Raw genomic sequence first — 27,459 nt, 5'->3', positions numbered from 1 at the left:
AATAGAAGTGCTCTCATTGTTTACTTAAATGCACAGTATGTAGCAATTCCAGAATAAAATGTTTTGACCAGTTTTATTTTATTTTCTTTACTTGTGTACTTGGGTTGTATCTAACATTCCTAATGATTTACTACATTTCATTTAGTCTCCTACCAATGGTTTAATGTCTCCTTTGATTAATTTGATTAGAATGAAATAAAATAAATTGACTAGACAGTATGTCACTAAACATGATGTGGATAAAACTGCAAGACGTTTTATTGAGTTGCTTCATAGTGAAATGCTTTGAATGACTGTTCAGTCACGTATTTTATTTAAGAATTTATGTATTATGAAAGCTACAAAGTGAAGTGTTGAATTTGCAGTGTCTGACAGTTAAATTGCCTGCAATTGTTTTGATTGACAGGCAAAAATGCATACTGTGCTTTAAGTAAACAATAACAAAGGATGAAAATACTTATGATAAAATTCTGTCTTGGAAAAAAAACAAAATCATTAGCATCAGTTTATCACCACAAATAAAAGTGCAAAATTGCTTATTTTCAGAATATATTATTGCATTATAATTATTGAAGTATTAATCTGCATTCGTGTGTCCTTAACTATTTAAAGTTGGTAACAGTGGAACTCAGTTTAATTACTGTGTATACTGATTAGTAGATTAATGTAAAATAATGCATCATAAATTATCAGTTGTTGTTTTTTTTTATATGATTCTGGAAAGTAACTAGTAACTAACATTATTTCTAGTACAATATTTGCTTCTGAGATGCAGTGGAGTAGAAGTATAAAGCTACACAAAATGGAATATTCCAGTACCAGTGCCTCCAACTGGTGCTTAAGTACTTGAATAAGTACCTACAGTCCACCACTGCTTCCAGTAGCTTCTGATGGAGCAGATCAGTCTATCACGAGGTCTTAACTCCTAATAAATCCAGTACATTTCTGCAATAACATTCCAATTCAAGCTATATTCGACCTCTTTTAAGCATTTAGTCTCCTTTGGGTGCATGGTTCATAAAGTTCTCATGGAAGACATCCACAAAGCTGTAAAGAAAGTGATCAAAGACGAAGTAGACGGAAATCCAGCTGGCAGTAACAGCTGAATTAGATGTGTGAAGAGTGTATTCACTCCCACACAGCTCAACTTAATGCTTGAAGGGCAAAACTGGAGAAGCTTAATGTGAAATTCAACAACTTCTGCAGGCTAGTAGCACGTTGCTGATGATATGAAGTCAACGAGTAACTAGTAACCGACTCCTGTTCCAGCAGAAATCAAACTATACTGCAGAAAAGGAGCTGTTATCTTGTGTGGCCTTCAGCTAATAAGCTTTAAGCATCTCTCTAGAAGAAATAAAGTCTATTAATGTGTAAATGAGCTAAGATACTCTGTGATCTAAAGGCTGTATGCTTAACATTCCTTCTAAATGATAGTTCTAAGGGTATTTATCTTACTGACTTCTGCAGCTCTCAGCTCTATGCAAGTGTTTGTTTAGGTGGTGTACACAGCAGATATACGTTATGGTCATAATAGCATCAACAAAAGTCTCTAAATCAGCACCTTTTGGTAGTGCCACAATGTTTTGAAGGCATTTTTTCCACGCCAAAAAGTGTTTTGTTGTGTAAAGCTGCTCTGATTGAGTAAACTCTTCATCGATCTTAGGGTATGGTGCACACTTATCTATACTAGGACGGTCACAAACAGGAAATTTTAGTTTAGCTTTAAGTACGCCTTATTATCCGACTATAAAACTAATAATAGTTAAATAATACCAGTCGTAACAGTTGAAGTCTGAACTTTATTTACATCTAAGCCGAATGGATGAAACTCCAAATGCCACCAGATATTATGTAAACTTTTGACCTTTCAAGAAAGTGATAAAATACATAAACACTGTAATTGAAATTTTTCTCTATTCTTAAATTTCACACTCTCAATATAATGTAGTTGCTAGCAGTAGCTAAATGAAATGAATGAATAGAATATGTATATATTTAAATGTAATGTTCAGAGGTGTGATAAATTAATGCATTGGAACATATTTTGTCAAGGTGCACATAAACTTCCAACCTCAATTGCACATCTTCCCTAGGATTGCGAAGAACTTATTTCCTGTGGTGACTTTTTGTTGTTGGTGTTTGATGGAACATTCTGCATTTAACTATATTATTACAGTATTTAGAAAATAGCTCAAAGAAATGCAAAACAAATCTGCTTATTGATGAAGCCAACACACAACCCCCACTAACAAAAAGCTTATTTCCAAAAAAAAAAACAAAAAACTGTCTCTTCTGGCTAATATGGTATCTTTTCTCTCCAGAGTGTTGCTTCAGCTTAGGTGCTGCACCTAAGTCTCTTAATGGTAGAGAAAACCCTGAAGAAGAACAGCTTTTTATTGACATGAAACTTTGGAATGTATAAATAAAATTAGTTTTCTGTGCCTTTTAGGCTTTGTCAACAAAAATTTCATCAGCCAGAGATTAGTAAAATATGTTAACTATACAAAGTCTGACTGAAATATACAAATGCATTTATAACAAGATAAAATTGATTTTAAAAAAGCCCAAAAACTGTACTGTATCTGTGCATGTGATATGTTAAGGCTAAATACACAATAAGCTGCAAGTTTGCAACAAATTCCAAGATTCTAGTGTCAGTAGAGGTCATCAAAATGATCAGTCAGGTATTATAATATAACCTGTTGGAAGTGCTAATTCATAACTCAGATGCCATTAAATCATAATATAAGAGGAAATGAGGATGTCATTAAAACAGGGCCAGTCAAAAAGTCATCAAAAGTGTAATTTCTATTATTTTCATCCAGTTTTATGCAGTTGAATGTAAACCATTCTAGCCATTATAATAGAGAATTGTAACTGTTACTGTAATAATTGTGGCCTTAAAGTTTTTAATCGTAGTCTTTAGTGATGTGTGGTGTTCTGCATTGACTAGTAATGGCCTGTCCTCCACATCGTACAACTGACAGATGCATGTCATTTTGCAGTCCAGTATTCTACAGTAGGATTTTTGTTTTTTGTCTTTGCAGGTCTGTAACCGGTGGTGACGGCTCGATGGTAGCACTTGGAGGAAGGGGGTCACCTGGTAGGGGTCAAAAGATTACCGTCTGTTCCACACCTTCATCTGGTCATGCTGCATCTGTGAAGGACGCCAGAGACAGATTGGCTGTTGCAGACCCCTGTTGTGCGGTCGACGCCACCCAATTCACCACCTCCACCCCCACCACCACTCCCCCCCTCACGCCCACCTCCACCCCAGCTACACTCACCGTTAACAAGAAAACCAAAGGGCTTATCGATGGGCTTTCCAAATTCTTTACCCCCTCCCCTGTGGGCCGTCGCTCGCGAGCTGTACTCGTAGACTCGCCCGCCAAACAGTTAAGCTCTAGGGACAACAAGGGTCCACCCAAACTGGCCAAGCCACCAGAATCATTTGCTTTTATTGCCGACCCCACTCAAAAAATCTGCCCCTTGTCCTCTGCACTTCCTCCTCCCCCCACGCTGCCGGGTCTTAGCCCTCCTTTGCAGGTGTCCAGCAGCTCCACCTCCGCTAATTCCCCCCAGAGCTCTTCCAGTCAGTCTAGTGTTCCCTCCCTGAGTAGTCTCTGCAGTAGCAGCCAACTTAAGGGACTTTTTGACGGACTCTCACACATTTTTACTACTCAGGGACAGTCGCGGAAAAAGGGACTACCTTGCTATGCGCCACCAAAGCGTATGCACCATAAGCAGGACTTGCCCCCAGCGTCCAAAGCGGGGCCTCAGCGCCTTGGAAAGAATGAGTTTAGTAAGAACAGGTTACACTCCACATCTGCTGGGCCTGGCCGACCCAGAGGACACCCGTTTAAGATGGTCAGTCATTTCAAACGTAACCCCTTCCTTAAAAAGCACAGGATGCTAGGCAGGCTGAGGTATAAAGTGAGCCCTCAGAAGGGAGCCCCCTCACCAGGAAAGGGAGACTTGACAGACGGACGAAATAAGCCTGAGAATAATCATGGTAAGCAAGGCTCGAACCTCCAGCCAAGACCTGCTGCGTCTCCACACCTCTGAGCTTCTTCTTTGTTTTTTTTTCAAGCTTGACACTCGCAGTTGTTATTTTTTTCTAGACTAGAGCTAATCTTTTCTTTGAGAAGACAGCATGTAACAACACATTAGGTAGAAACACTGCATTATGTAGTAACTCGACAAAATGTAATAAATTTTCACTTCATATTGTAAAAACACCCACACTTTATAATAATCTGCCACATTTTGTAACAATAAACAGCCTGAATGCAATATGTAATACATTTTCCCACATTTGGAAATAAATTGCTACATATTGTGGTGGTTATTTTAGCAGCTCTCTGTCTTTGCTGCTGCATGTTGAATTAGCTGAAGTCTTTGAAAACAGAGCTCTGAAAAGTGTGAGTTTTCAGCTTGGATTTTGACATAAAGTTATTTACTTTGGCTATATTTTAGATAAATGTATTTGATATATAAGATAAATATAAGATAAAGCTAATATTGTTACTGTATTTTGTGGTTTTCAGAGTCAACTACTATCTCAGTAATGACCTGAGTGATAGAACCAAAAAATTAAACCTAGATTCATTAGAAATATAATGTAACAAACATGCAGGTTGTATTTTACATTTTATTGAGCTATAGGAAGCACAAAATATCAGTATTATTAAAATGTCATCAAAAATAAAGGGTAACTCCTGTGTTTGGTAAAAAATAATTAATCAGAAATGCAGGGAAATGTATCGCATATGCCACTCAAATGTTGTATTGTTCTACAAAATGTGACAGATTCATACAAAATACAGATATTATTATATTATGAAGTGAGAATGTGTTATAATTTGTCCAGATGTTACACAATGCAGCATTTTTACACGATATGTCGTTACACAGCGTCAACATTTAACAGCCTACTAATCTTTTTTGACTTCATTTAGTTTCTTAACCCAGTTTCGTTGCGTTTTGACTTGGCTGCGGACTTTACGTGGCTTCCATCCTCTTGCCCGTTGGCTTTTGTCATAGTGCATGGCCCACTAACCCCCTCATGTTGCTCCTTGCTCTGTCCTTGACCCTCTGCTGTAGTGACCACTACCCAGCAGAGGCGGCAGTCACATCAGCGCTCTTCCACCCATCCCACCCTCACTCTTGAAATCACTGTCTCCACTCAACCTCACTTCCAGCGGTCATTAAGACACATACAATCCAGTGATTCACCCACCCAAGCTGACTCAGAGCTGACACGATGATTACAGCCACAAGTGCAGTAACCCTTACATTTCACTGTCTTCAGGAGTGAAGTCACAGTTATATAAAAAAGACACGTAACGGATATATGTTCTCAAGTGGTTTTAACAATATCCTGCACAAACACTACTTATTCCAGCAGTACATTTCCATAAATATGTTAATGACACATCACTTCCACTCGTAATGGGTTTTTGTTTTGGTGGTTAAGTCATGGTGTTGATGTCTTTCATAAAATTACTGCCTGCTTTCCGACATCAGTTGCTTTTCATGTCGACACTCGCTCCCTTCACTGCATCTGCTTCTTAATTCATGGGAAACTGTCTTGGTGGATGACTAAGCACATGAAAGTGGTTACGCAATTAGAGTGATTTAGTTTCACTTCATTACATTAGGGATTTTCATATAAACATGCAAAGATGATACATTATGAAATTCCTCAGAGACACAGCCTCAAACAGGCTCAGCAGCAGTACTCACAGTATAAGCACATTTGCATAGAATGCATTTATGTGATTATTCAGCCACGGCTGCTTCAAACAGGCCTGAATTGATGTGCTATCTGATGTGTTGATGTTGTGTTATTGTGCCTGTAACAGGCCACAACGGGGAGCTGCGTGTGAAGCAGGAGGCCCGGGCAGAATTCGCAGCCATGTCTCGAGACCATGTCACAGAAGAAGACATGGAGACCTTCGCTCGTGTCCAGGAACTTGCTGCACAGGTGAGAAAAAGTGGAAAAAATTAAGAAGAAGGCTGGTTGGACTATATATTTCTGCACATGCAATGAAAACACAAAAAACAACTATGTGTAAGTCTATATTTTGCAACACTTTAATATGAAAAAACAAAGTAAGGCATGAATCAAACCATGGACACAGAGAATCCCTACACCCCTAATCCACTGTGGCCCAAGTCCATTTAATCCACATTTCCATTTTACAAAAATGACTCCAAATTCTATTGGTTTACTCTTAAATAAAGCTGTAATTTCCAAATCAGCTGGGAGTAGTTTTCAACAAATAAACAGGAGAATGTAGTGTGTTTGTTTGGATCTATTTTCAGTAGCGGATGAATTCACTTTTACTCAGAGCAAACAGTGCATACTTTCATCAGTGGTTTTCTGCAGTTTTTGGCTGAAGTTTTATGGTAACAGCAAAACTCTACAAAATGACTCCATCCAGCTCTTTATTGTCATGAAATAATTTCACCACAAGTTCATTTTTATTCACATTCTGATTTTTTAAGAGGGGGATACTGGAAAACAAAAATTTTTCTGCTTGGCGTTAGAAAAGTTTGACAATCTGAAAAAACAAAATGTGATGAAATGCAACATAAACTTGCCATTAAATGTAAATGGCAGCAGATGAAGACATTAGATACTGCTATGTGTAAACTGATGAAGAAATGGTGGTACTAGTTGTTTTTGACTTGTAATTAATTAATTAGCTGCATTTCTTGCCAAATATTAATTTACTCTTTTCCGAACTGTCCTTTTAAAATCTCCGTTTAAATGAGGATTTAACAAGCAGATTCCCTGTGTTCATTAGTACTGTTTAGAGGTGTCTGTTTTGGACACACACTGCTACGCTAAGCTAATTGCCTCTATAACATTCTCATTTTCGGGCTAAAAAAAAAATCAATTAAGCACATAATGCTGAACTGGATTTTATTTTCTCAGAGAACTGGATCTCTGAACAGTGACTCCATGCGATACCCTGCCATCATTGAGTTTGGGAAGTATGAGATACAGACCTGGTACTCGTCGCCTTACCCACCTGAATATTCAAGGTATTGTCTTCTGGCACATTTCAAATAACAAATGAAGCTGGTTTCTTGTGTTATGGAGCTGTGGTTTGTTTAAAAGTCCTTTTCAGGATCCTCTTAAAACCCCAGCTCTCCCTTTTGTCTCTTTCAGATTACAAAAGCTTTATCTGTGCGAGTTCTGTCTGAAGTACATGAGAAGCAAAAACATTCTCCAGAGACACACAAAGAAGTGTGGCTGGTTCCACCCGCCAGCCAATGAAATCTACAGAAAGGACGACCTTTCTGTATTTGAGGTTAGCTTCCCTTTACAGCAATAAAGCAATAACTGTATGCTGCATGAGATTCCACTGAATGGATTCAGGGAGGAGGGAGAAATGGGACTGTTTGAACAGTGTCCTCATGCTCCTTTTATTCCGTGTTTAGGTTGATGGAAATGTCAGCAAACTATTCTGCCAAAACCTCTGCCTGTTAGCCAAGCTTTTCCTGGATCACAAGACCCTGTATTATGATGTGGAGCCTTTCCTCTTCTACATACTTACAAAGAATGATGAGAAAGGCTGTCATCTTGTGGGCTATTTCTCCAAGGTAAGAATTACAGAGTGATTATAAGGGAAATGAAGAAGTACCGCACATCATTTCTGAATAGTCACACTGATTCACTCTAATTTGTGCATTTTTAAGCAGTGAAATATAAGTCAAGACTGTTATGATGAACTTAAACTTCACTTCAGCTATCTGCATGTCTTAAAAGCCCAAAAAAATACAGTTTCTGTAATTAAAACACCATGTTATGTATTAAAAAATACATAATTCAAAAAGAAATATTTTTTTCTGGCTGCAGGGAGACATCATGATTAAAATATAGGACTGTTTTAATAATGGTCTGAGCATCCATAAGGCTTTTTTTTTTTTTTTTCTGACTTACAGCAAGGTTGTCATGTCATAATGGACAAGTTCCAGCTTTGGCAAAATCGGAAAATCATGTTATTGTTTAATCCATTTCGTCCAAACTGCATTAATATTCCTTCCAATAAAGTTCAAAGTTGTTGATATATGTTGTTGAACAGTGTGAAATGTAACTTTCATTTACTGTATCTGTCAGAGGCAAATGTTATACTTTTATTGTGCTTTAGTCCCTTTTCAGATCACACAGTTTTTATCTTCCAGCTTTCTAGTGAAAACAATGTGTCCACAAAGGGTTGCTTCAATGTTTATGATAAACTGAAGGATGAAACATTATGGGTTGAAAAAGTTCTTTGAGTCTTAAAAATTCGTCGTAGATTCACTGGAAAACGTCATTTTGCCAAAAACAGGCCTGTTTTTCTGAGCTCATAAATATTTTTTATTGAGTCTTTCTTACATGAGAGCAACACTACAGACATACAATAATCTACTACTACTACTACTACTACTACTACTACTAACAGCTAAGCTCAACATTCAACATGGAGTAAAATGAACCATTCACATTAATCTAGCCATGAAATGAATCCAAAAACATCATATTTAAGAGTAAAATTTTACCAGGGACCATTTTACTTCACATTCATTGCATTGACTTTTCACACTTTAAATACATTTTGCTGATGACAGCCATAGTCTTAGTTAAGTAAGGTTTTAAATTCAACTTTTACTATTAGTGGAGTATTTTCCCAGTGTACTATTAGTACCTATATCTATGGTACTATCTAGGAAAAATCCTTAACCTAAATACTTAAAGTATCTGTCCATTTCTTCTACATTTCTTAGGAAATACTGTTGTTTTTTTTTTTGCTTGGTATTGTAATTAAACAGCTATAATACTGGTTCATTTCCTAGTTTTTCAAATAAAAGTATAAAATGCGCTGAAACATAAAGTATTTAATTGGCCAAAGGTAAATAAAGCATTAAAATGTGCTGCCAGCTAGCTTCAACATTAACATTCAAACCAGATTTCGATGCCTTGTAACTTTAAGCACATTTGTTTGATGTTTGCATGCAGGGATTTTATTATTTTATGGTTCAGCTAACTAATCTAAAAAATTTCCAGCCCTTTAGTCCATCAACAGCAGTTTGTGTAATCGCTTCATCAATCATTAATGAGCCAAAAAAATAAATAAATTGTGTCTAACTGCAGCATCCGTATATGAGAATTTCCTTTCTATCATTGTGAATTTAACATATTTGGGGTTTGAACTATTGTTCAAACAACACAAGCACTTTAAAGCAGTGTGGAAAAAAATAATTAATCATGTAATGAAAAATAAATGTACATCAGTACTGGAAGTGATACTACAGATTGACCGTGTTCAGTGAAATCCTGTGTCCTCTTGTGTGAACGTGCATGCATGTGTATGTGCACGTGCACGCTGTAGACAAGGACAATGGCAGGTGCAGTAAATTGCCAGCTTCAGCAGAGCTCTGACATACTTGATCTGTTTCTCCTTCCCTCAGGAAAAGCTTTGCCAGCAGAAGTACAATGTCTCCTGCATAATGATCATGCCTCAGTACCAAAGGCAAGGATTTGGAAGGTTCCTTATTGATTTCAGTAAGTTCCTTAATGCTCTTTTAGACCACTGAACTCAGTTTTTTGTACTTTTCTTTCTGTCTTTTACAAACAATTTCAGATTAAGGGGTGAAGCTGCAGCTTGTGGCAAGGTGCTGTTATTTGGTTAAGGCTTTGAAGTGGCCTAATCAAGAGCATTCATGTACAGTGCTTAGGCAATCACTGAAGATTAGGAGTGAGAAACAGTACATTCTTGCTGCATACATTATGTGGTGGCTGTTAGCGTTTGACCTGAAGAGCTTTTTTACTCTGTTTTCCATCTGATGAGGTGTTTCTGTGTTTTTATGTCATGTAATATTTAAAGCCTTGCGGTCCACTTATGAAAACAGCTGCCGCCTTGAGTGGGTTTCTGTGTTTAGGCAGGCAGTTTTTTTGTCATTAGAGCACTTTTATTATTTTCAAGAGTTTTCTCTTCGCCAAGTGATGAAGAGAAGAAGGAGAAGGAGCGTGCGAGGCGAAGGGAGGGGAGGGCGGCAGAGCGGTAATGGAGCATTTGATTTCCTGTTCACTTTGGGAGCCATTGAGACACAGAGATGCGAGAGGATCTGTGATATTGAGAGTGTGCTGATAACAAAGACAGGGATTAAGGGAGATTGAACACAGCTGAGTTCTGAGCTCTTTGAAGGCTTTATTGGAAAATGTAGCTTTGGAGCTGGAAGTTGTTTAGATTAAGATTTTCTGTTATATTGGATTGTATTAGAGGAACAGTTTGTCTCAGGTAGCTGTGAGAGCAGAGCATTAGTGTGAAAAATGTTCCATTTCACATCATCATTCACTCAGTGCGGCTCTTTTGTTTTGCCTTATTAATGGTAATATACTTGTAAAATGACATGAAATGAAATATGACTTTTTTCAATTAATTTATTTGAATATTCACTGCTAAGTGTTTGTTATCACAGGCTGCTCTTCTTAGCTTTAGTAATGAATATTGTCATGATTACTGGAATATTATGTGTTCAGTGTTTGGTGATTAGATTTGCTTGTTTAGTTCTCGGTAGTGGGTGCACATTAAAAGGCATTAATTAATTTCATGCGGCTCATAATGGATGACCCTTGACAGGGCTGCTTATAAAACTAATTACACACAGATACATTTTAGTACTAGCTTTTTTTCTTGTTCGTTATCTCCCCTAAGTACAGTCTCTTGTGAGCAATGACATCCAGCTGCTTCTCTGTTTCGCTCCGTCGCTTTGTTTCCTCTGTCAACCTCCTTTGTCGCCCTTGCCAGCATGTATCACAGCTACTGACTGAGGTTGAAGGAGAGGAAAACTGATTGTCTCGGCTACTTTTTTACTATTTAAAGGTGAAATACCAACCAGGGCTTGGAGTCACTGCCTTGTATGAATACGTTATCTGTATGACTGAATGTGTCTTATTCAATCCAAGCTCCTCTTTTGTCTTCTCCTGTTCTAAACTACCCTGGTCTGCGTCCTGTTTTCTTTGTATCATGTTTGTTTGTGTTGTTGTCATGCATATTTCTTTTTGTGCATCCATCCAGTGTGGAACAATGAAAAGTCACCCAAATGACAAAAAAAAATACTGCCATAACGTTATCAGTTGGTGCAAAAACTAAACCTGTTTGCTACAGCTGAAGTCATCTGTCAATAAAATGTACAAAAGCTATGTGTGAGTTCTGCACATATAGATACTAGTGATACTCACTTAGTAAATACTGATACTGAAACGAATATTACAGGTATTTTTCTATGCTTAGGTAGTATCTAAACAGTTTAGTCTGTGCCGCAAAGACATGAAGTCAAAGAGTCAACTCTAGTCCAAAACATCAAAAATATTGCTGTATGATTAATGACAGGATGAGATAAACAGTAAAGCATAGTACCAAATGATGCTGTTCTCTTGTCATCATATCACACAGCCCTACAGGCTGCTATTCATTCCTACCATCTGATTATCATGGAAGATAGTCAATGAAAAAAACAACAAACTAATCAAACTAAATTATTCTTTAGTATGAAATTCATCAGAAAAAGTAAATGTCTACATACTACTCACAGTATTCCCATAAAAGTAAATTATGGTAGATAAATGTAAAGAGATCTGTGTGGCTGGAACCACGGCGTCGTCCAAATGACAAAAAATATTGTCATATGGAGTGTGATTTTCAAGTCAACCAAATAAACAATGAAGCATAATATAAAATGATATATACGAGGGGTCAAGCTATTATCAGACCTGCCGATTAACAGATATTCAGCATTTTTTTACACTTATCTGAATCATTGTTGTTTGATTTGTAAAAAATTCGTTCTAATGCCACTGCCTTTCTGTCTGTAGGCACTGATTCGAAATGTTAAACTTCAGCACACATTTAAATTTTACTAGTTTCCTTTATAAAACTTAAGGGAGCTAATTTGTTGATATATCTAAATTTTAAGTGTAACTTAAAAATGCTGCCGGGCGCTCACTGCACTTTTTCCTAGTTGTGGAGTTAAAAGTTATGCTTTAAGGCATTTCAGCAGAGTTTAGTGTTGGAGTTTGTTGGAGTAAATTTTGACACTTGAGACATTTTATTTTACTGTGAATGTACATGGATTTCAGATATCAGTTACTGGTTTCCTATTAATTATCTGTGTTGGTATCATCACTGGAGAAAACATATTGGTCAGCCTGTAATATATGTTGTCATATTTCAAGGCCCTAATGTAATCTGTGGTGGAGGTGGGATTCTGAAATAATCCTGTGGCTGGACTAAAGTGTTTTGTTTTTGTTTGAATCGTGTCTTTTTAGGTTACCTTCTCACCAGGCAAGAAGGACAAGCCGGCTCCCCAGAGAAGCCGCTGTCAGATCTGGGTCGCTTATCCTACCTGGCATATTGGAAAAGTGTCATACTGGAGTACCTTTATAAGCACCCAGATAAACACATCAGTGTTAAAGGAATCAGCAGGGCCACTGGGATGTGTCCACATGACATCGCCGCGACTCTCCAGCAGCTCGGCATGATTGACAGACAGGATGGCAGGTCAGTTTCCGAGCTGCAGTCTCCTTCAGCCTGTGCATGCTGTCTGACTTATCCAGGCCAGCGGGTATTTTTAACAGCGTATCCATTAATGCCGCTGAATATTGACAGAAGTAAGTCAGGTTAAGCACCCCCAAGGACATGGTGCACCTGCTGTCCCAAAGAGCTTGTCTTTGTGCTTGTATCTAACCACACATCACCTTCTGTCCACTGTTTGTGAACATGGATTTTCTCACTCTCACCCAGGATTGTGCTGATCAGAAGAGAAAGATTGATTCAGAGGCACATGGAGCGGCTGAAGGCCAATCCACGACGCAACGAGGTGGACCCTGATGCCCTGCGATGGACTCCTTCCACCACCCCCAACGCTGTGCTGTCTGAGGAGGAGAGGGAGGCAGAGATGGATGTAGGTTTCATGGATATCACAAGTTATTTTAGGGTTCCCACAAGTCTATAGCACTGCTGAAAGGCCTTACAGTGCAAACATAATATTAATGTTGAATCCAAAACAATCATTCATATTATTAGAAAATCTTTACATTTGGTTTGACATCCCTCCCAAAGATTGCAAAGGATATATATTAGCAACACCCAAAGTTAGATAATGTAAAATATAGCCTAAAAATACACGAATAAGTATGCTAACTGAGTACCTATTAAGTGTCATCCTAAGAGGGAATTTAAGTTTAGAAGCTACAGGAGCTGAAATCATGGGAAAAACATTAGACAAGACATACATTCCTTCTACAGCTGCCCCTTTTTTTAGTCAGAGTAGATGAGGCTTGATTTAGGTCTTAAATTACATTCATAATAGCCTTAATTAGAGCCATGCTGTTTTCTAAAGTCCTTAAAATGTCGATTAATCTAAAATTTAGGTCTTAAAATGTCTTGAATCTGGTTTTGACAAGTCTCAAAACTTAGATAAATGATGACGCTAACCATGTGATAGCAGGAGGCGTCATTAACTTCAGCTTCATTTTTGTTCTTGAGAAAAATCTGTTATGACCATGTTGCAACGCTAAAAAAAACCAACCACAGCAGAACCAATAACTGTCTTAAATCGAAAGTTTTAAAAAGTTTTTAATATTACTTGTTGAAGGCTGCTTGTACAGCAGGAGTTATTTGTGTACAGCTGCCTGCCGAGCTGTTACTGGAGGTTTGTTTGATTAACCGGGAGTTCAAATAGAGGCCATTACCAGGCAAAGCGCTCTCCCTGTCAGCAGGCATCTAATGTTGTGCAAAATTGCCCTAAATCAGTTCACTACATAATTGATAGTGCTGAATATTCCATGAAATGCAATCTTTCCACGGTTGCTTAACAGAAACATTTCCTCCATGACGGGCAAACATCCAATCAGGATGCTGCTCTTATTATCAGGAGGAACCTGCGGTGATTCATTTGTCATGACGTTAATTCCAATCTCTTGTTTCCCCATTAGCCTGGTTGCTCAGATGTTGAAGCGTGCGTCTTTCCAGAGATAATGTGTCTGTTTAATTACCAGGCGGAGCGGCTGAAGGAACAGGCCAGTTGCTGGGAGAAGGAGGAGAGAGAGGGCTTCATGTCAACACACAGCAGGCAGCCGCTCACCAAAGTCCACTGCAAGGTTCCCTACAGGACTTACGAACGCCGCGCTATGTCATCCTGGACCAGGAGGATCCAGGAGGCGGAGGATGTGAGCGATGACGAAGCAGACGAAGATGACGATGATGATGACGACTCTGATGGCTCACCGCCCATCCTCACAAAAGCTCATGCAATGCTCACAGCCAAGAGAAAGGTGACTATTGGTTTATTAATACAGGCAAATGATAAACATAACACACAATATAATAATGAAATGAAAAATGGGATCCTTCAGGAAGTCAAATACTTAGACTTAAACTCTCCTAGTTTATTTATCATACACACACAAAAACACACTGGAATTTCAAGAAAGTAAAAAAAAGCCATCTGTCTGGCAAACTCTGCATTTTTTCATTATTAAAGTAATCTCATTTTAAGAAAATCTATCTTCATCTTAATACAATATTCCAGTTAATATTGAGAAGGATTTAGCCAGTAACAAAAGCAATATTGCAGCAGATGATCAAGACTGTTTTCATTATTTTAAGAGCAACACCACAGAATATCAAGTATATCTTGAGTAACTATGTCCGTGTTGCTGGTGAAAAGCCCCACTTGTTTCAATTCTGGCATTTTTTTCCCTAATTTTAATTTCCGTTATGGTTTTTAGAGGCTAGTTTCTAGTTTTAAGAAACCCTGACAAGTAAGATGAGTTTATCATGCTGACATAGTCTTTTGTTTAATACAAGACAATATATATTTGAGAATATGTAGCTTCTCTGTTTTTACAGTGTAGTGTATACTATTAGGGCTGTGCAGAAATAACACTAATATGCCAATATAATATATGACATGATTCACGAGTTCTGATTCAGTATCACAGTGCTATATGCATGGGGATGAATTGCAACCTCCAAAAAATCAAATTTTGTTAAATCTCAGAAAACTATGATGTTTCCTCATTGCTGTGATGTTTTATGTTGTTGGATTGGATTCAAATGGCAGGTTGTTGTTGATTACAGTATTAGGGACGATGACCACTGTTCAACATCCATCTAATAGTCAAACATGATGTAAACATTTCAGATTGTAACAGAAATGGTGCGTGTACATGCACAGTCTCTAATAACGTACATATCAGACCAAAAAAGGATAGTATATTGTACAAAAGATCATGTCTAGCAGCTTGGGGCTTAAACACAAAATGAATTACAGTCTGCCATTGATCTTTTCATGTAAACTATTAAATGAACAAAACAGTGCAGTACAATATTCTAAATTATCGTACTGTAATATTGTCTTACACCACTATACTACTATAAGTAACAGCAGTCTTCAGTAGAAGAATGCTTTTGCTATTTAATATTGTTTCATTATCTTATGATGTTTGCAATAATTACAGATTTTTTTTTTTTTTTTTTTTTTACTGAAACTTAAATTTGAATTACTTCTTAATCGAGCTCTAAATATATCTGCTATACGACAGAAACGTGGCTTTTTTGTTTGTTGACATGACTCATCTCCACTAGTCAGCTGTTTTTTTCATTCCATTGATTATCTGAGGTTTTATTCCAGCACAAAGCAGAATTGAATATATATGATTAGATATTTTCCTTCATTAGTGAGCGTGTTGTGTATTCGGGTGAGATAGAAAGGTTTGATAAATATTCATGAATTCAGTGGAGGGTTCAGTGCCTTCCTCTTGTCATCTGGAGCCTCCCTGTGCGCCTGCAGCTGCAGATAATAGATTGTGTTTTCACTGCTGGTGTCGACACTGTGCAGGCTAAACCTTGTACTATTGTCAGTGGTCATGGTTAATTTACTGCCCTCCTCTGTGCTTCTCACATCTGTTCTGTCTATATGGCACTGCCCCCTTGTGCTGGAGATAAAATTACAGCCAGCTGCATGATGTCAGTGAGACCTTTTCAACAAAAACAGTATAGAATCCAGAAAAGAACAGAATTGGCTGGTAGAGTTTGTTTAGTGCATTAGTTACAGTATTGATTTCACATTCCTCTTGTGAAGGATTTTGAGGAGAGCAGTGGGAAACAACTGCATAAAGTAGAATATAGACTGTGGTTTCTGCCCACTCGGCCTGTCTCATTTGTGGTTTTCCACACCAGGCTGCTTTGCTCAAACATTTAGGCTTACACTGGTGGTTTTACCATTTTACATTCAGCTCAAAAGCCTGAATGAATTTCCATCATCCACCTAGTGCCCTAGTTTGCAGTTTTCCACAAAAGTAATCCACGCTGATCGATGTGTTCACTCCGTCTTGTTTTGTGTTACAGAGATCTGTTGTGCTGAAGAAGAGAGGGCGTAAAAGAAAGAGAATAAACAGCAGCGTAACAACAGAGACCATATCGGAGACCACAGAGGTGCTCAACGAGCCGTTTGATAACTCAGAAGATGAGCGTCCTATGCCCCTGCTGGAGCGCACCTCCAGAGTGGGCGAGCTGGATGAGGAGGAAGAGGAGGAGGAGGAAGAGGAGGAGGAGGAAGATGAGGACAAGACACAGATTACACCGGTGAAACGGCGTAGAGGTCGCCCGAGGCTGGAGAAAAACATTCAGAAAGACAATCTCGAACACTGGAGCGAAGGTATTTTCATCCTGACTCTACTAAGAGTCTTTTGTGCTGCATTTCTCTACATCTTAAGCCACATCCACACTAGAAGCTTTAGTTTTAAAACTCACTTGTGCTACATTTACTTAGGATCCCTACATGGACTTTTGGAAACACTGTTTTAGTTTGTAAACTATGTTGGAGACTATTGGAAACAATGATGCAGGCGCCCACTTTCACTGCATGATTTCATCTTATTAGTCCCTATTTGACCTTATACACCAGTGTTACATTCAGTAACAATTCAGTGTCGTTGTCAACCCAAGAAAAGTCATCTGTGGTAACACTGGGATAGCGTTTCCTGTAAATAATCAACCTACTGCTTAGTTTCCTGTTCACACAGACACATTGTATATGAATGGTAAAACACAGATTGTGTCTAATAGCTTACTTTTCTGGATGGAGTTATTCTTTAGTTTAACACACTGCATTTTAATGTGAATATGGCCTTAATGCAGATATTCCACACTCGCTTAAAATTTATAATATCCAATACTTACTTCTTACAATCTCAGGTCTTCAAAATGTATTGTATTAAGAATTTAATTACATAAAGTTCAACTATTCTCAGTCTTTGAATTATTGTTCACCCTGTGTCAAAACTACCAAAACAACATCCACATGGAACCAGTAAGCACTAATGCATACAGTGCAGCCAGTCTAAACTAATCAGAGCACAGCCAGGCTTCTGTGGAGTCTTCTCTTATCAAAAAGCAGCTCTCACTAAAGTGCAACTTGTTCCTGTTAATTTTACGTTCATCTAATATGGTTAAGTGCAAGTCCTGTGAGAGTTGTCCCAGACACATTAAGCATCTGTTGGCTATAAAAGCATTTGAGTCATGTGGGAAGTCGGAAAAACACAGAACTGCTGTAAAAACAAAATTGCCTGCTATTTCCCAATATTGTTCTGTATATTCACATCATTCATATTATTCACATTTTGACAGTATGCATGCAAAATAGACCAGAAATTGCATTCATATGTGTATATTGTGTATCTTCTTAGTATTACTGGTAATATGAGCATTATATTAATCTTAATTTCAGTTTTTACAGTGGTTTTTTTTGGCACTTCAAGATTTTTTGGCCTCTGAAAAGTAATACATGAATAAATTTTACTCACTTCATAACAGTAAAAAAAAGTCTTAAATTTAACTTGGAAGCTGATGAAACCCTGTGGAGACAGATTGTGCAGATTTTCTGTCAAAACAATAAAACCACCATCTATTTTTTTTTCTATCTGTAGGAGCTGATCTTCTTTCAAAGAGACCCAGCAGACCTCGTCCAGTGAAACGGAAGAAAGGCTGGCCCAAAGGAGTAAAACGAGGCCCTCCCAAATGGAGACTAAAGAACGAGCGAAAGATGGGCTTCAAGCTCAACCTTTACACTCCCCCTGAAACTCCCATGGAGGCGGAGCAGCATCACATCCACACTGAGGAGGCGAAAGAGGAACCAGAGCAGGACATTGTCAGTGCAGGGGAGGAGGGCAGCAGAGCGCGAAGGGGCTCTCCTAGTCCAGATTTAACGCTGGAGAGGCTCCCATCTGAGCCACAGAGTCCTGCAGACCACGACTCCCATAAGTCCAGTTCTCCGGAGGATTCACCAGTGTGTTCTCCTGTTAGTTCACCTGTGGCCTCGTACACCAGGCACGAGGACCAAGATGATTTCCCAGAAGCACCTGAAGAAAACCCACAAGACAGCGAGCACGAGCAGGACTCCCCAGCCAAAGAAGTGGAACACAGTAGAGAGGGTGAAGTGTCCCTGGAGCAACATGGAGAGGATGTTGAGGAGGAAGAAGAGGAAGAGGAGGAGGAGGAAGAGGTGCAAAGGACTCAGACTGAAGACCAGGATGCAGATGATGAAGATGAGAGTCACAACAAGACAGCAGAGACTGAAAGCAGCAAAGAGGAGCTGGATCAGAGTCTCAAAGAAGCACCTGAATGCGATCCACCTTTTTTAGATTCAAAAGAAGACAATGACTCTGAAATGAGTCAGCAGGTTTCCACAATATCCTGTAACGAGGGGGAGGAACCTTCAGCTGCTGCAGAGAACACCCCGGGTGCTGAGACAGAAACAGCGGTAGCACCAACACCCACTGCAGCTGTAACAGAGGCATCAGTAGCAGCTGTAGACTCTGATAATCCTGCAGACTCTGAGTCAGAGGAGGAAGCACCCAGTCCTGGTCCAGATCATCCACCTCCTCAGCCAACAGAGAGGCCGGCGCTCAGTCCGGTGCTCAGAGAGGACCCTCCAATCTGCTCAGAGATCGACTCAGAGACAGCCCAAGCTGTTCAGTCCCTGACGCAGGAGACGGAGCAGGAGACTGTGTTCCAGGACTGTGTGGAGAGCCAGGAGGCCTGTCGAAGTCTGCAAACCTACACCCATGTGGCCCAGAGCCCCCAGCTCACCTCTGTGGACGACTGCCCCCAGTCAGACCACAGCAGCCCCCTCTCTTCTGCACACTCGCACCCCAGTCAGTCGGTCCGCTCCGTCAACAGCCCAGCGGTCTCCATCCTGGAGAGCGGCTACACCCAGATCAGTCCGGACCACAGCGCCATCTCCGTGCCCTCGCTCCACAACATGGAGACGAGCCCCATGATGGATGTGCCGTCGGTGTCGGATCACTCGCAGCAGGTGGTTGACAGTGGCTTCAGCGACCTGGGCAGCATCGAGAGTACCACGGAGAACTACGAGAACCCCAGCAGCTACGACTCTACCATGGGTGGCAGTATCTGTGGCGCCGGCCCCTCTCAGAACAGCTGCTCCTATGGCAGCATCCCTGCCAGCGGCTTGGCCCAAAGCAGCTGCGCTGTCAGCCAACAAATGGCCGCCGTCAACCCCGGCAGCTGCGGCATGATTCAGCAGAACAGCCTGAGCTCGCCGCAGCACTGCAACGTGAAGTCGCCGCAGGGCTGCGTGGTGGTGGAACGGCCGCCGAGCAACAGCCAGCACAGTCAACACAGTCAACACAGCCAGCGCAGCCAACACAGCCAACACAGCTCCCACAGCAGGCACGGCCCTCACAATCAGCACAGCCAACACAATCAGCACGGTCCACACAATCAGCTAAGCCAGCACAGTCAACACAATCCACACAACCAGCATAGTCACCATCACAATCACCACCTGCAGCACAATCAGCTCAGCCAGCACAATCAGCACGCTCAACACAGCCTTCACAATCAGCACAGTCAGCACAGCCAGCAGCAGTCCATGGCGCAGTGCGCCCTGCCCACCAACTTCACCACCACCATGCAGCTGGCAGACATCCCTGAGTCTGGCACCCCCAACTTCGCCCTCTATGAGCGGATGAACCCCCAGGGGGAGTACGGCAGCAGCCATTACTCTCAGTCATCAGGCCTCAGTCTGGCAAAGCTGCAGCAGTTCACCAACACATTTATCGAACACCCCCACTCATTGCCTTTCAACCACTCGGCCTCACACCCCATCACATCGTATGCAAACACCCCCTCGCTGTCATCGCAGCATTCTGGCCTTGTATCTTTGTCCCAGAACCCCCATCGGGTCTCCAACCCGCAGGTGCAGGCCACCATGACCCCTCCCCCGAACCTCAGCTCCCCGCCGCCTATGATGCTGCAGCGTAACATGGGCATCCCGCCTTCGCAGCGGATCCAGTCCCAAATGGCTTCCAAGAGTCACATCTCAACCCGTTCCAAATCGGCCCCGCTGTCGCACCACCAGCAGCAGATGTACGCTCGGCCGCCACAGACTGTCGCCATGCAGGCGCCGTCCAGGACGCTGGCCACCATGCCACGCGTGAGCATGAACATCATGCCGGCGCCGGCCTACAACTCCATGAACATGCCCTCTCTTAACGCCATGAACGGCTACAGCATGAGCCAGCCCATGATGAACAGTGGCTACCATGGCAACCATGCCTACATGAACCAGTCACCCCAGTACTCTATGCAGATGGGCATGATGGGAACACAGCCATACCCCCAGCAGCCCATGCAGGCTCCACCACATGGCAACATGGTGTACACCCCAGCTGGTCACCCTGGTTACATGAACACAGGCATGTCCAAGCAGTCCCTGAAAGGGCCCTTCATCAGGCGGTAACTGTCCGCTGGACTGAGCTGGTTCTTCTCACGTGCATTTTGCTGATTTAAGATGCACTGATCTGGCCTTGTTTTCTTTTTTGGTGTCTTTTTTTGTTATTTGTTTAGGACTTAAAAACCAGCAGCAGCACTTGGAAAGAATGCAAAAATTTTCATCAATGATTAAACTTTGAAGCTAATGTTGAAAAGTATTTTTGTTCCTCCAGATGGGAAGCCTTACATCATTATGATGAAAATCTATTTAATTAGTGTTAGTGTCTCTGATGTGTCTTTTAGAGCGGGCGGGTTCAGAGCTCAGACGTAGAGATTTCATCAGTGGTCTTGCAGTCTTGTAGCAGCCTCAAATGAAGCCATTTAATGTGCCTGCTACAAGTGGAGTTAGTGGCTGTTTGAACCTGTTCAGTGTATCTGTCTAACAGTGCTGACAATTAGTTTGTACTATACTCATGCCTTTGTATATTTAAATTATTGTACTTATTTTGTAAAGTGAAAACTAGCATGCTTCAGTCTCTGTTAGTGACAGTGCATTGAGTAGTACTGTACAAGTGTTGTGCTTAATAGCAAGCCATTTTAAAGATATCTGGCCTTTATTAGGTTTCCCTCCACAGGGAGAAAGATGAAACTATATTTTGTTAATTCTAATAATGTAAAAAAATGTAAACTTAGTCCTGTTTTCTGTTCGGTTTGAGAGGTTTTATTGCTATGTATGTATAATTCTGAAGTCTTTTGTAACAGATCTCCTTGAGGCAGCTTTCTGTTTAATAAAGCAGACTGATTTCTGTCAAAATAACAAAGCATATCTCAGTGTTTGTACCCTGAAAATTCTAAAACATTTCAAAATGTCCAGAAGTGTGGCAGAATTTAAAAGAACTAAATGATTATAACAAATAACAATAAAGAAATATAAATTTAGTCCAAAGTTGATATTTTACATAATGCCTTTAAAGCTACGTTTTCATTCCATCTGTAGATTTGTTTTCTATCTTTATAAAATGTTGGATTTATATTTTACCGAAGTGTAGAACAATAGAGCCTGTGAATAGACCAAACTAAGCTAATGGATTGCATGTAAAACGCAACTTGTACTTGTGTTTTTGTTTATATTGCTCTTTTGTAGCCTTTGTACCTGTACAGAGTTGCTGGTAAGAACAGGGGGGAAATACCTGGATATGTGCACAAAAAGCGGACAGAATGACATTCTTGTATTTATGACTTTTCTCCTTTTGTCAGTCACTTAAAATGCTGTACATTTTAGCATAAGAATAAATTATGATTGACCATGTACATGATTCTTCTCCTTTAATTTAATGAAGACTGTCACAGGAATATGAATAAACTGAAAGATCTAACGTAAACAGGTCTTTTGTTTGCAGAAAATGATGTAAAATCAGTGCAAAGTTTAAATCTAAAAGTTTTTTGGCCAATAAATCCTAAATCTGTCCTTATATTCTCGAATTTTCTGATTAAGTGTTAAATGTTTGTTTGTTTTACATCTGTTTAAGGTGAAATCATAATATTTAATTTTCAGTAGTCATTGTGTAGTGGAGCTGTAGATTTATGACTCCATCTTAGGTCATGAAATATCCTTCTGAGACCCAGTAACACATATTTGTTGTCTGCAGGGCGAAAATTTCTCAGCTTTACTAAAAAAACAAACACACAAACAAAAAAAAAAAAAATAATACATTGGTCACTACAAAGGACATTCCATAAAAAAAAAATGTATCTGAAAAAAACATTGCATCATGGGAATTGACATTTTATTTCAAGAAGAAAAAACTATTACTTCCCAGGGTCTCAGGAGGATATATAAAACACAAATTCACTGAGACTGAATATGTAAATATTAGCCACATGCACTGAAAAGACTTGTCGACTTATTTTATTTAAAAAATATAGTACAGTTTGTGAAGAAATGAAAGTTTACACAGATTATTTTATCATTTTACTAGAACTCCAATACCTGATGAGGGCGTCATGCAGACTTTTCACCTCTTATTTCTCAAAAAGACTCAATTAGATTCAGAGTTACACCAGATTAAGCACAGAATGATCTCTAATGACTGAAAACTACATTTGGAGTTGTCGGATATTAGTTTTACAACTTGGTTTCTCTTTTCAGTTCTTTTCTAAGGGACTTGTCACCTTTGACCTTGACTTGACTTCACCTGTGAGACTTGAACCTTTAGAATTGTCATATTATAGAAGACTTGATGTAAAGCATTATATTCCACTCAACACTTGATGTGATTAACAATCCTGACTGGTTTAAGACTTGACCTGTCCTTTTTGACACCTGGCCTACAGAACCTGAGACTTGTCCTGGGTTTTTGACTGGAGTTGGACTGTGTTTACATTGGGCATCTGACCTGGACTGCCCCCAGGGGTCCTAAAAACACCTCTACTCAGATCCATCCTTCTTCTTCTCCTGCAGCTGCATGTCCAATTCTCTCAGCTGTTTGAGGAAGCCCCAGTTTGGGATGATCCGTCTGCGCTTTTTCACATGTTCGATGGCGTCCACCACAGTCATGTCCTCACAGATCATCAGGTAGGCCAGGAAAAGGGTCGCGGACCGACTCCTGCCCATCACACAGTGAACCAGGAGTTTATCTGCAGAGACAACAAGCACACAAGTATTCAATCAACAGACGAATGCTCATTTTATGGAGACATTTATCTGTTGAAAAAGTCAAATATCCAAAGTTAGATAAGAAATAATCCTGCACCTCAAATATATGTAGTCATACACGTGGTTTTCATCCACAAAAACTTAGGAAAAAAAATGAATACTGCATTAAAATATTGAATTACCGCTAAACAATGAACCAGTGTTACCACTGTATGAAGGTAAAATGAATACATCTAAAATTGCTAATAACTGTGTAAATTAGCTGTATATTTAATGCACAAGCGAAATCTAATGTGTTGCTTTAGCATCAGTAAATAAATGTCTTAAAATTCACTATCAACGTAACTGAATTTTCTAACTTAACAGAATAATTTAATAGTGGAAAATTATTGCTTGTCAAAAATTAGCTGCTAGCCGAGAAGACTTATTAGCGAATGTTAGCTTAGCATTTGCTAGGCATGAGCTAACTTCATTCCATAGTTTTGACCGTGTGAACAATTCAAACGAAGAAATAGCTCCGGGTTCAAGTCCACTGAAAAGTCTGCTAGAATCTTGTCATTACATCTAAGGAATAAGAGTAAACGATTATGTTATGATATTAGTTCAACTAACTTATTTTGTTTGTGAATTTAGTGTTAGCAGTTTGTCATTAGTGGTTGCTAGCAGATAGCAAGCTTCCGGTTTGGTAAGCTAAGCTAATGATGGTGTCAGTGTCATCATTTAAAATAATAATAATAATAATGGATTTTTTCACACCAGGAATTTTTTATCATTTTGATTAATGTTTCTCACCTAAGAGAAGTATTTTCATAGATACTACTGCTACTATTTACTGGCCCACACAACTAAATAGCTTTGCTATGTTAGCAGCATGTTGCTAGCATACACTACATATTGACAGGTTTTAACTGCAGAATGTATTGAAATACATGGTTAAATATTAGATGTTTATAAATTTTTATGTTCCTGCATTTTTAGGTGCTTTTTCCTGTCACAATCAGTGATGCTAGAAAGGAAATCTTAAAACATACCAGAGGCTAATAAGAAAATTTATCTTACATTAGCTGTAACTTGTAACAAACAAATCTGTGTGGAGGAAATATGTAACACATCAGTAAGTTACAACATTCAGTATAAAGTTCATTGAACAATCTGATTTATGAGTCACATTTATCATGACGACTGTCTCACATCTCACATGTATGTAAACTAAACGCTACTATATTCTACAATTCATAACGTGTCAGGAAATTACTATATCATATAAAATAACATCCCAGACTGATTAGACCTACTAAGTACCACGAAATGATGACATTATTGTAGGTAACATTTGCAATCATGCAAAGGGTTAGATTATCTCACCGCTGGTCACCAGTGGTGAGGTAATGGTTATATCTAAATATATGGTGAAATTTTACATTTCTGTGCACGCTATAACCTCCATATGCTCTGCTTACTCTGAGGATTGCTCAGTGTTTTCTCAATGAACTTGGCAGCGGAGAAGAAGTACTGGCTGAGGTCGAACGCTGGGACGTCCTCCGCCACCACGCCATAGTAGACAACATCCATGTCACCATAGTAACCAGCTCCTGTATCCACGCTGTTCCACGTCCCCTCAGCTGCATTCAAGATGTGGGTAATTCCCAGCTTCTTCAGCTTATACTTATCCTTTGCCGTTTGCCTGCAAGAATATTATTTCAATCCTCTATTATTTCATTCAGTTTAGTAATTTAATGCTTTTTTTACTTACTCGTCCCCAATGTAGACATTAGGCCAGACCTCGTTGACATGAGTATAAGCCACACTCCCACGGTTAAGGATTTTCTCCAGCTCATAGCCCCCAGGTGTGACATATTCATCCACTGGACTGGATTCCTCTGCCGCCTTTGTAACATTTATCTTTGACTTGTGAGAAGCCATTTTCTCACTGTGGCTTCCTTTCACACATGATTTATTACCTTAAGGGGAGACAGAAAGAAATGCCGCACTAGCTTTTTCCTTCCATTTCTCCTGTGTTCGACAGGGATAATAAAAGTATTTTATTATTTTTTTTTTGTTTTGTTTTTCACATGCATGACCGTTAGGACTCACCAAGAGAAGAGATTAAAGCTCTTCATTTCCCTGCTTGAGATTTTTTGTTTCATCACTCTGGCAGCTTGTTGTGAAGCAGTCCTTAAAAGCAGAACATGGTTGGGTTTAAGTCTGGCTGGGGCAGAGATTGTATAACCGCTCTGTGACGGGCATCAAATGCGGAGGATATTTTTAGGGCTGTGATGTGGCGGCCCCCTGACCTTAGCTGCCACGTTCACGCCTGTGGGGAAAACTTCCACCCAGCCAGTCCCCGCCGCCATCCACTTCTAAACACACAACTTTAATCTCCGCTGCTGGCAGGAAGCCGTGCTTATCCAAACTTTGCACTTGCCAAAGGATACCCATATTCACTGGAGTGAGCAGGGGCACTCAGAGCTTTTTTTTTTTTTTTTTTTGCTCAGCGACTCCTTGAAATTGTGTCAGCCTTTCTGCATATCTTTAGACGCTGGGAGAAATCGTGTAAGCGCTGCCTCACAACACCCGTTAAAGATGTTCTGCATCTTCTGGAGCCTCTCGGGGCCAGAAGAGAACTAAAATGTGTCAGACTGTTAGACAGATGAGGTTTTTCACAAGATGGCACACGTCTTTGATTCCCCGGTATATGATATGCATGGTCCATTCAGTGATCTAAATGCGAGCCCCTAAAGTGAGAGTGTGATGATGGCTGTATTGCAGAACGGCTGCATGAAGCTGCTAACATGTCAGACAGAGTTTTCACACCATCAGGCTCCTTTATTTTTCCCTCATATCTTCATAGTCTGCCATCATTCATTCTGACAGTGAAATCATTAAACCTGTGATATCCAATTCCTTTTATTTTGACAGCATCTCTCTCTTTCTGTCTCCCAGTGTGCTCTGGAGAGCATCTCTTATTAAGATGGCTTCTGCGTTTCATCTCTTTTCAAAGTCTGACCTGAATCTGTATACACGCTCAGAACCATGCTGGCATATTTTTGTCATCTTGTATCAAGCCTCTTAAAACATCACAGTTTTAACTGTTCGACTCTGGATTGCAGCAGTTTAGACACAGTATTTGGAGAAATGTGAATAAATAAGTGGAGAATTGTTTATTTATAGTCATACTCTGTCTGCATTGCTGAAGTGCAGTAAGGCTTTTGGCAGTTGTGTTGCATTTGTTTAAATATCTTTTGCAATATTGATCGTACTATGAAAATGAGTATGTCTGCAAGTTTGAGCTCTGCAAAGAATCTGTTCAACTTATCTGCTCAGGATTGATTGATTGATCGATGTGTTTTCAGTGTGAGGCTGGAGCTGTGAGTCTGTAGCATAGTTTAGCACAAACACAGCAGAACAACAGTAATTAATGTATAATTCGGAATTTACAAACAAAATATTTCTCATTCACAGTTGTATTTTTCTGCTTTTCACTAGAACCTAATGTTTACTTTAACAACTTTAAACAGCTGTTGTTAGGCTTTTTGATATTTATGAAAAATCCATTTTATCGTCTGCATTTGTATTTATACATAAAACCCTTCATACCTTTCTATATTCTTTCCTTTATTTTCTATTTTTTTGTATGATACCTTTTTTAAAATGTTAAGCACAAATACAGTTGATTGAGCCTTGTTTTGCTCCATGTAAGATGGCAGCGCTATAGTAATATCTTTCCTCATTTTTGTTTTTTGTCTCCTCGATCCTCACCTGTAACCCAGAAACACAGGTGTATCCTTTGCAGAACTCTCAACCAGCCCCCTGGTCACCAATGTTTATTTTAGGGGATTGAGACATTCTCGAAGTCAGCTCACCAAAATCGATTTCCGGGTCCCAGCTGAGGAGTCGAGGAGGTGAAAAATAGGGAACTGAGAAGAGCCGTTTGACCGAGGACACACAGGTGCATCCAAGCAACACTGTGTAAAAGAGGAATGAGGCGTTTTATGCTAACCTGTTGGT

At 39.7% G+C, this 27,459-nt stretch overlaps 2 protein-coding genes across 6 annotated transcripts in view; one reads left to right on the top strand and one right to left on the bottom strand.

The window, feature by feature from the left end:
• kat6b (K(lysine) acetyltransferase 6B) overlaps positions 1–22,106 on the top strand; it is a 37,097-nt gene extending 14,991 nt beyond the window's left edge. For 4 of the 5 annotated variants that reach the window (XM_030163326.1, XM_030163325.1, XM_030163324.1 and 1 more), the window contains exons 7-17: positions 3,048–4,012; positions 5,865–5,986; positions 6,944–7,053; positions 7,181–7,322; positions 7,453–7,614; positions 9,463–9,556; positions 12,323–12,554; positions 12,798–12,957; positions 14,054–14,329; positions 16,407–16,716; positions 17,987–22,106. In XM_030163326.1, coding sequence (XP_030019186.1) covers positions 3,048–4,012; positions 5,865–5,986; positions 6,944–7,053; positions 7,181–7,322; positions 7,453–7,614; positions 9,463–9,556; positions 12,323–12,554; positions 12,798–12,957; positions 14,054–14,329; positions 16,407–16,716; positions 17,987–20,823 — 5,410 coding nt within the window. In that variant the 3' untranslated portion in view covers positions 20,824–22,106. The remainder of the gene's footprint in view (positions 1–3,047; positions 4,013–5,864; positions 5,987–6,943; positions 7,054–7,180; positions 7,323–7,452; positions 7,615–9,462; positions 9,557–12,322; positions 12,555–12,797; positions 12,958–14,053; positions 14,330–16,406; positions 16,717–17,986) is intronic. The other variant, XM_030163329.1, reaches the window with a different exon arrangement.
• A 507-nt stretch (positions 22,107–22,613) lies between these two features.
• LOC115439510 (dual specificity phosphatase DUPD1) lies at positions 22,614–25,661 on the bottom strand. Its single transcript, XM_030163330.1, has 4 exons — positions 25,546–25,661; positions 25,205–25,412; positions 24,912–25,135; positions 22,614–23,432 (listed from the first exon to the last, which is right to left on the bottom strand). Exons 2-4 carry the CDS (start codon positions 25,372–25,374, stop codon positions 23,224–23,226), a joined length of 603 nt encoding a protein of 200 aa, XP_030019190.1. The 5' UTR covers positions 25,375–25,412; positions 25,546–25,661; the 3' UTR covers positions 22,614–23,223.
• Positions 25,662–27,459: the final 1,798 nt, after the last annotated feature.

This window comes from Sphaeramia orbicularis, chromosome 19 (assembly GCF_902148855.1).
Source record: "Sphaeramia orbicularis chromosome 19, fSphaOr1.1, whole genome shotgun sequence".
Classification (NCBI taxonomy): Eukaryota; Metazoa; Chordata; class Actinopteri; order Kurtiformes; family Apogonidae; genus Sphaeramia; species Sphaeramia orbicularis.
This window is presented reverse-complemented; position numbering and strand designations above follow the sequence as displayed.

Coding starts and splice junctions, on each gene's coding strand:
- LOC115439510 (XM_030163330.1), bottom strand. CDS start 25,374: ATGGCTTCTCACAAGTCAAAGATAAATGTTACAAAGGCGGCAGAGGAA. Junction 25,136..25,204: donor AATGTCTACATTGGGGACGA/GTAAGTAAAAAA, acceptor ATATTCTTGCAG/GCAAACGGCAAAGGATAAGT. Junction 23,433..24,911: donor AACACTGAGCAATCCTCAGA/GTAAGCAGAGCA, acceptor TTGTCTCTGCAG/ATAAACTCCTGGTTCACTGT.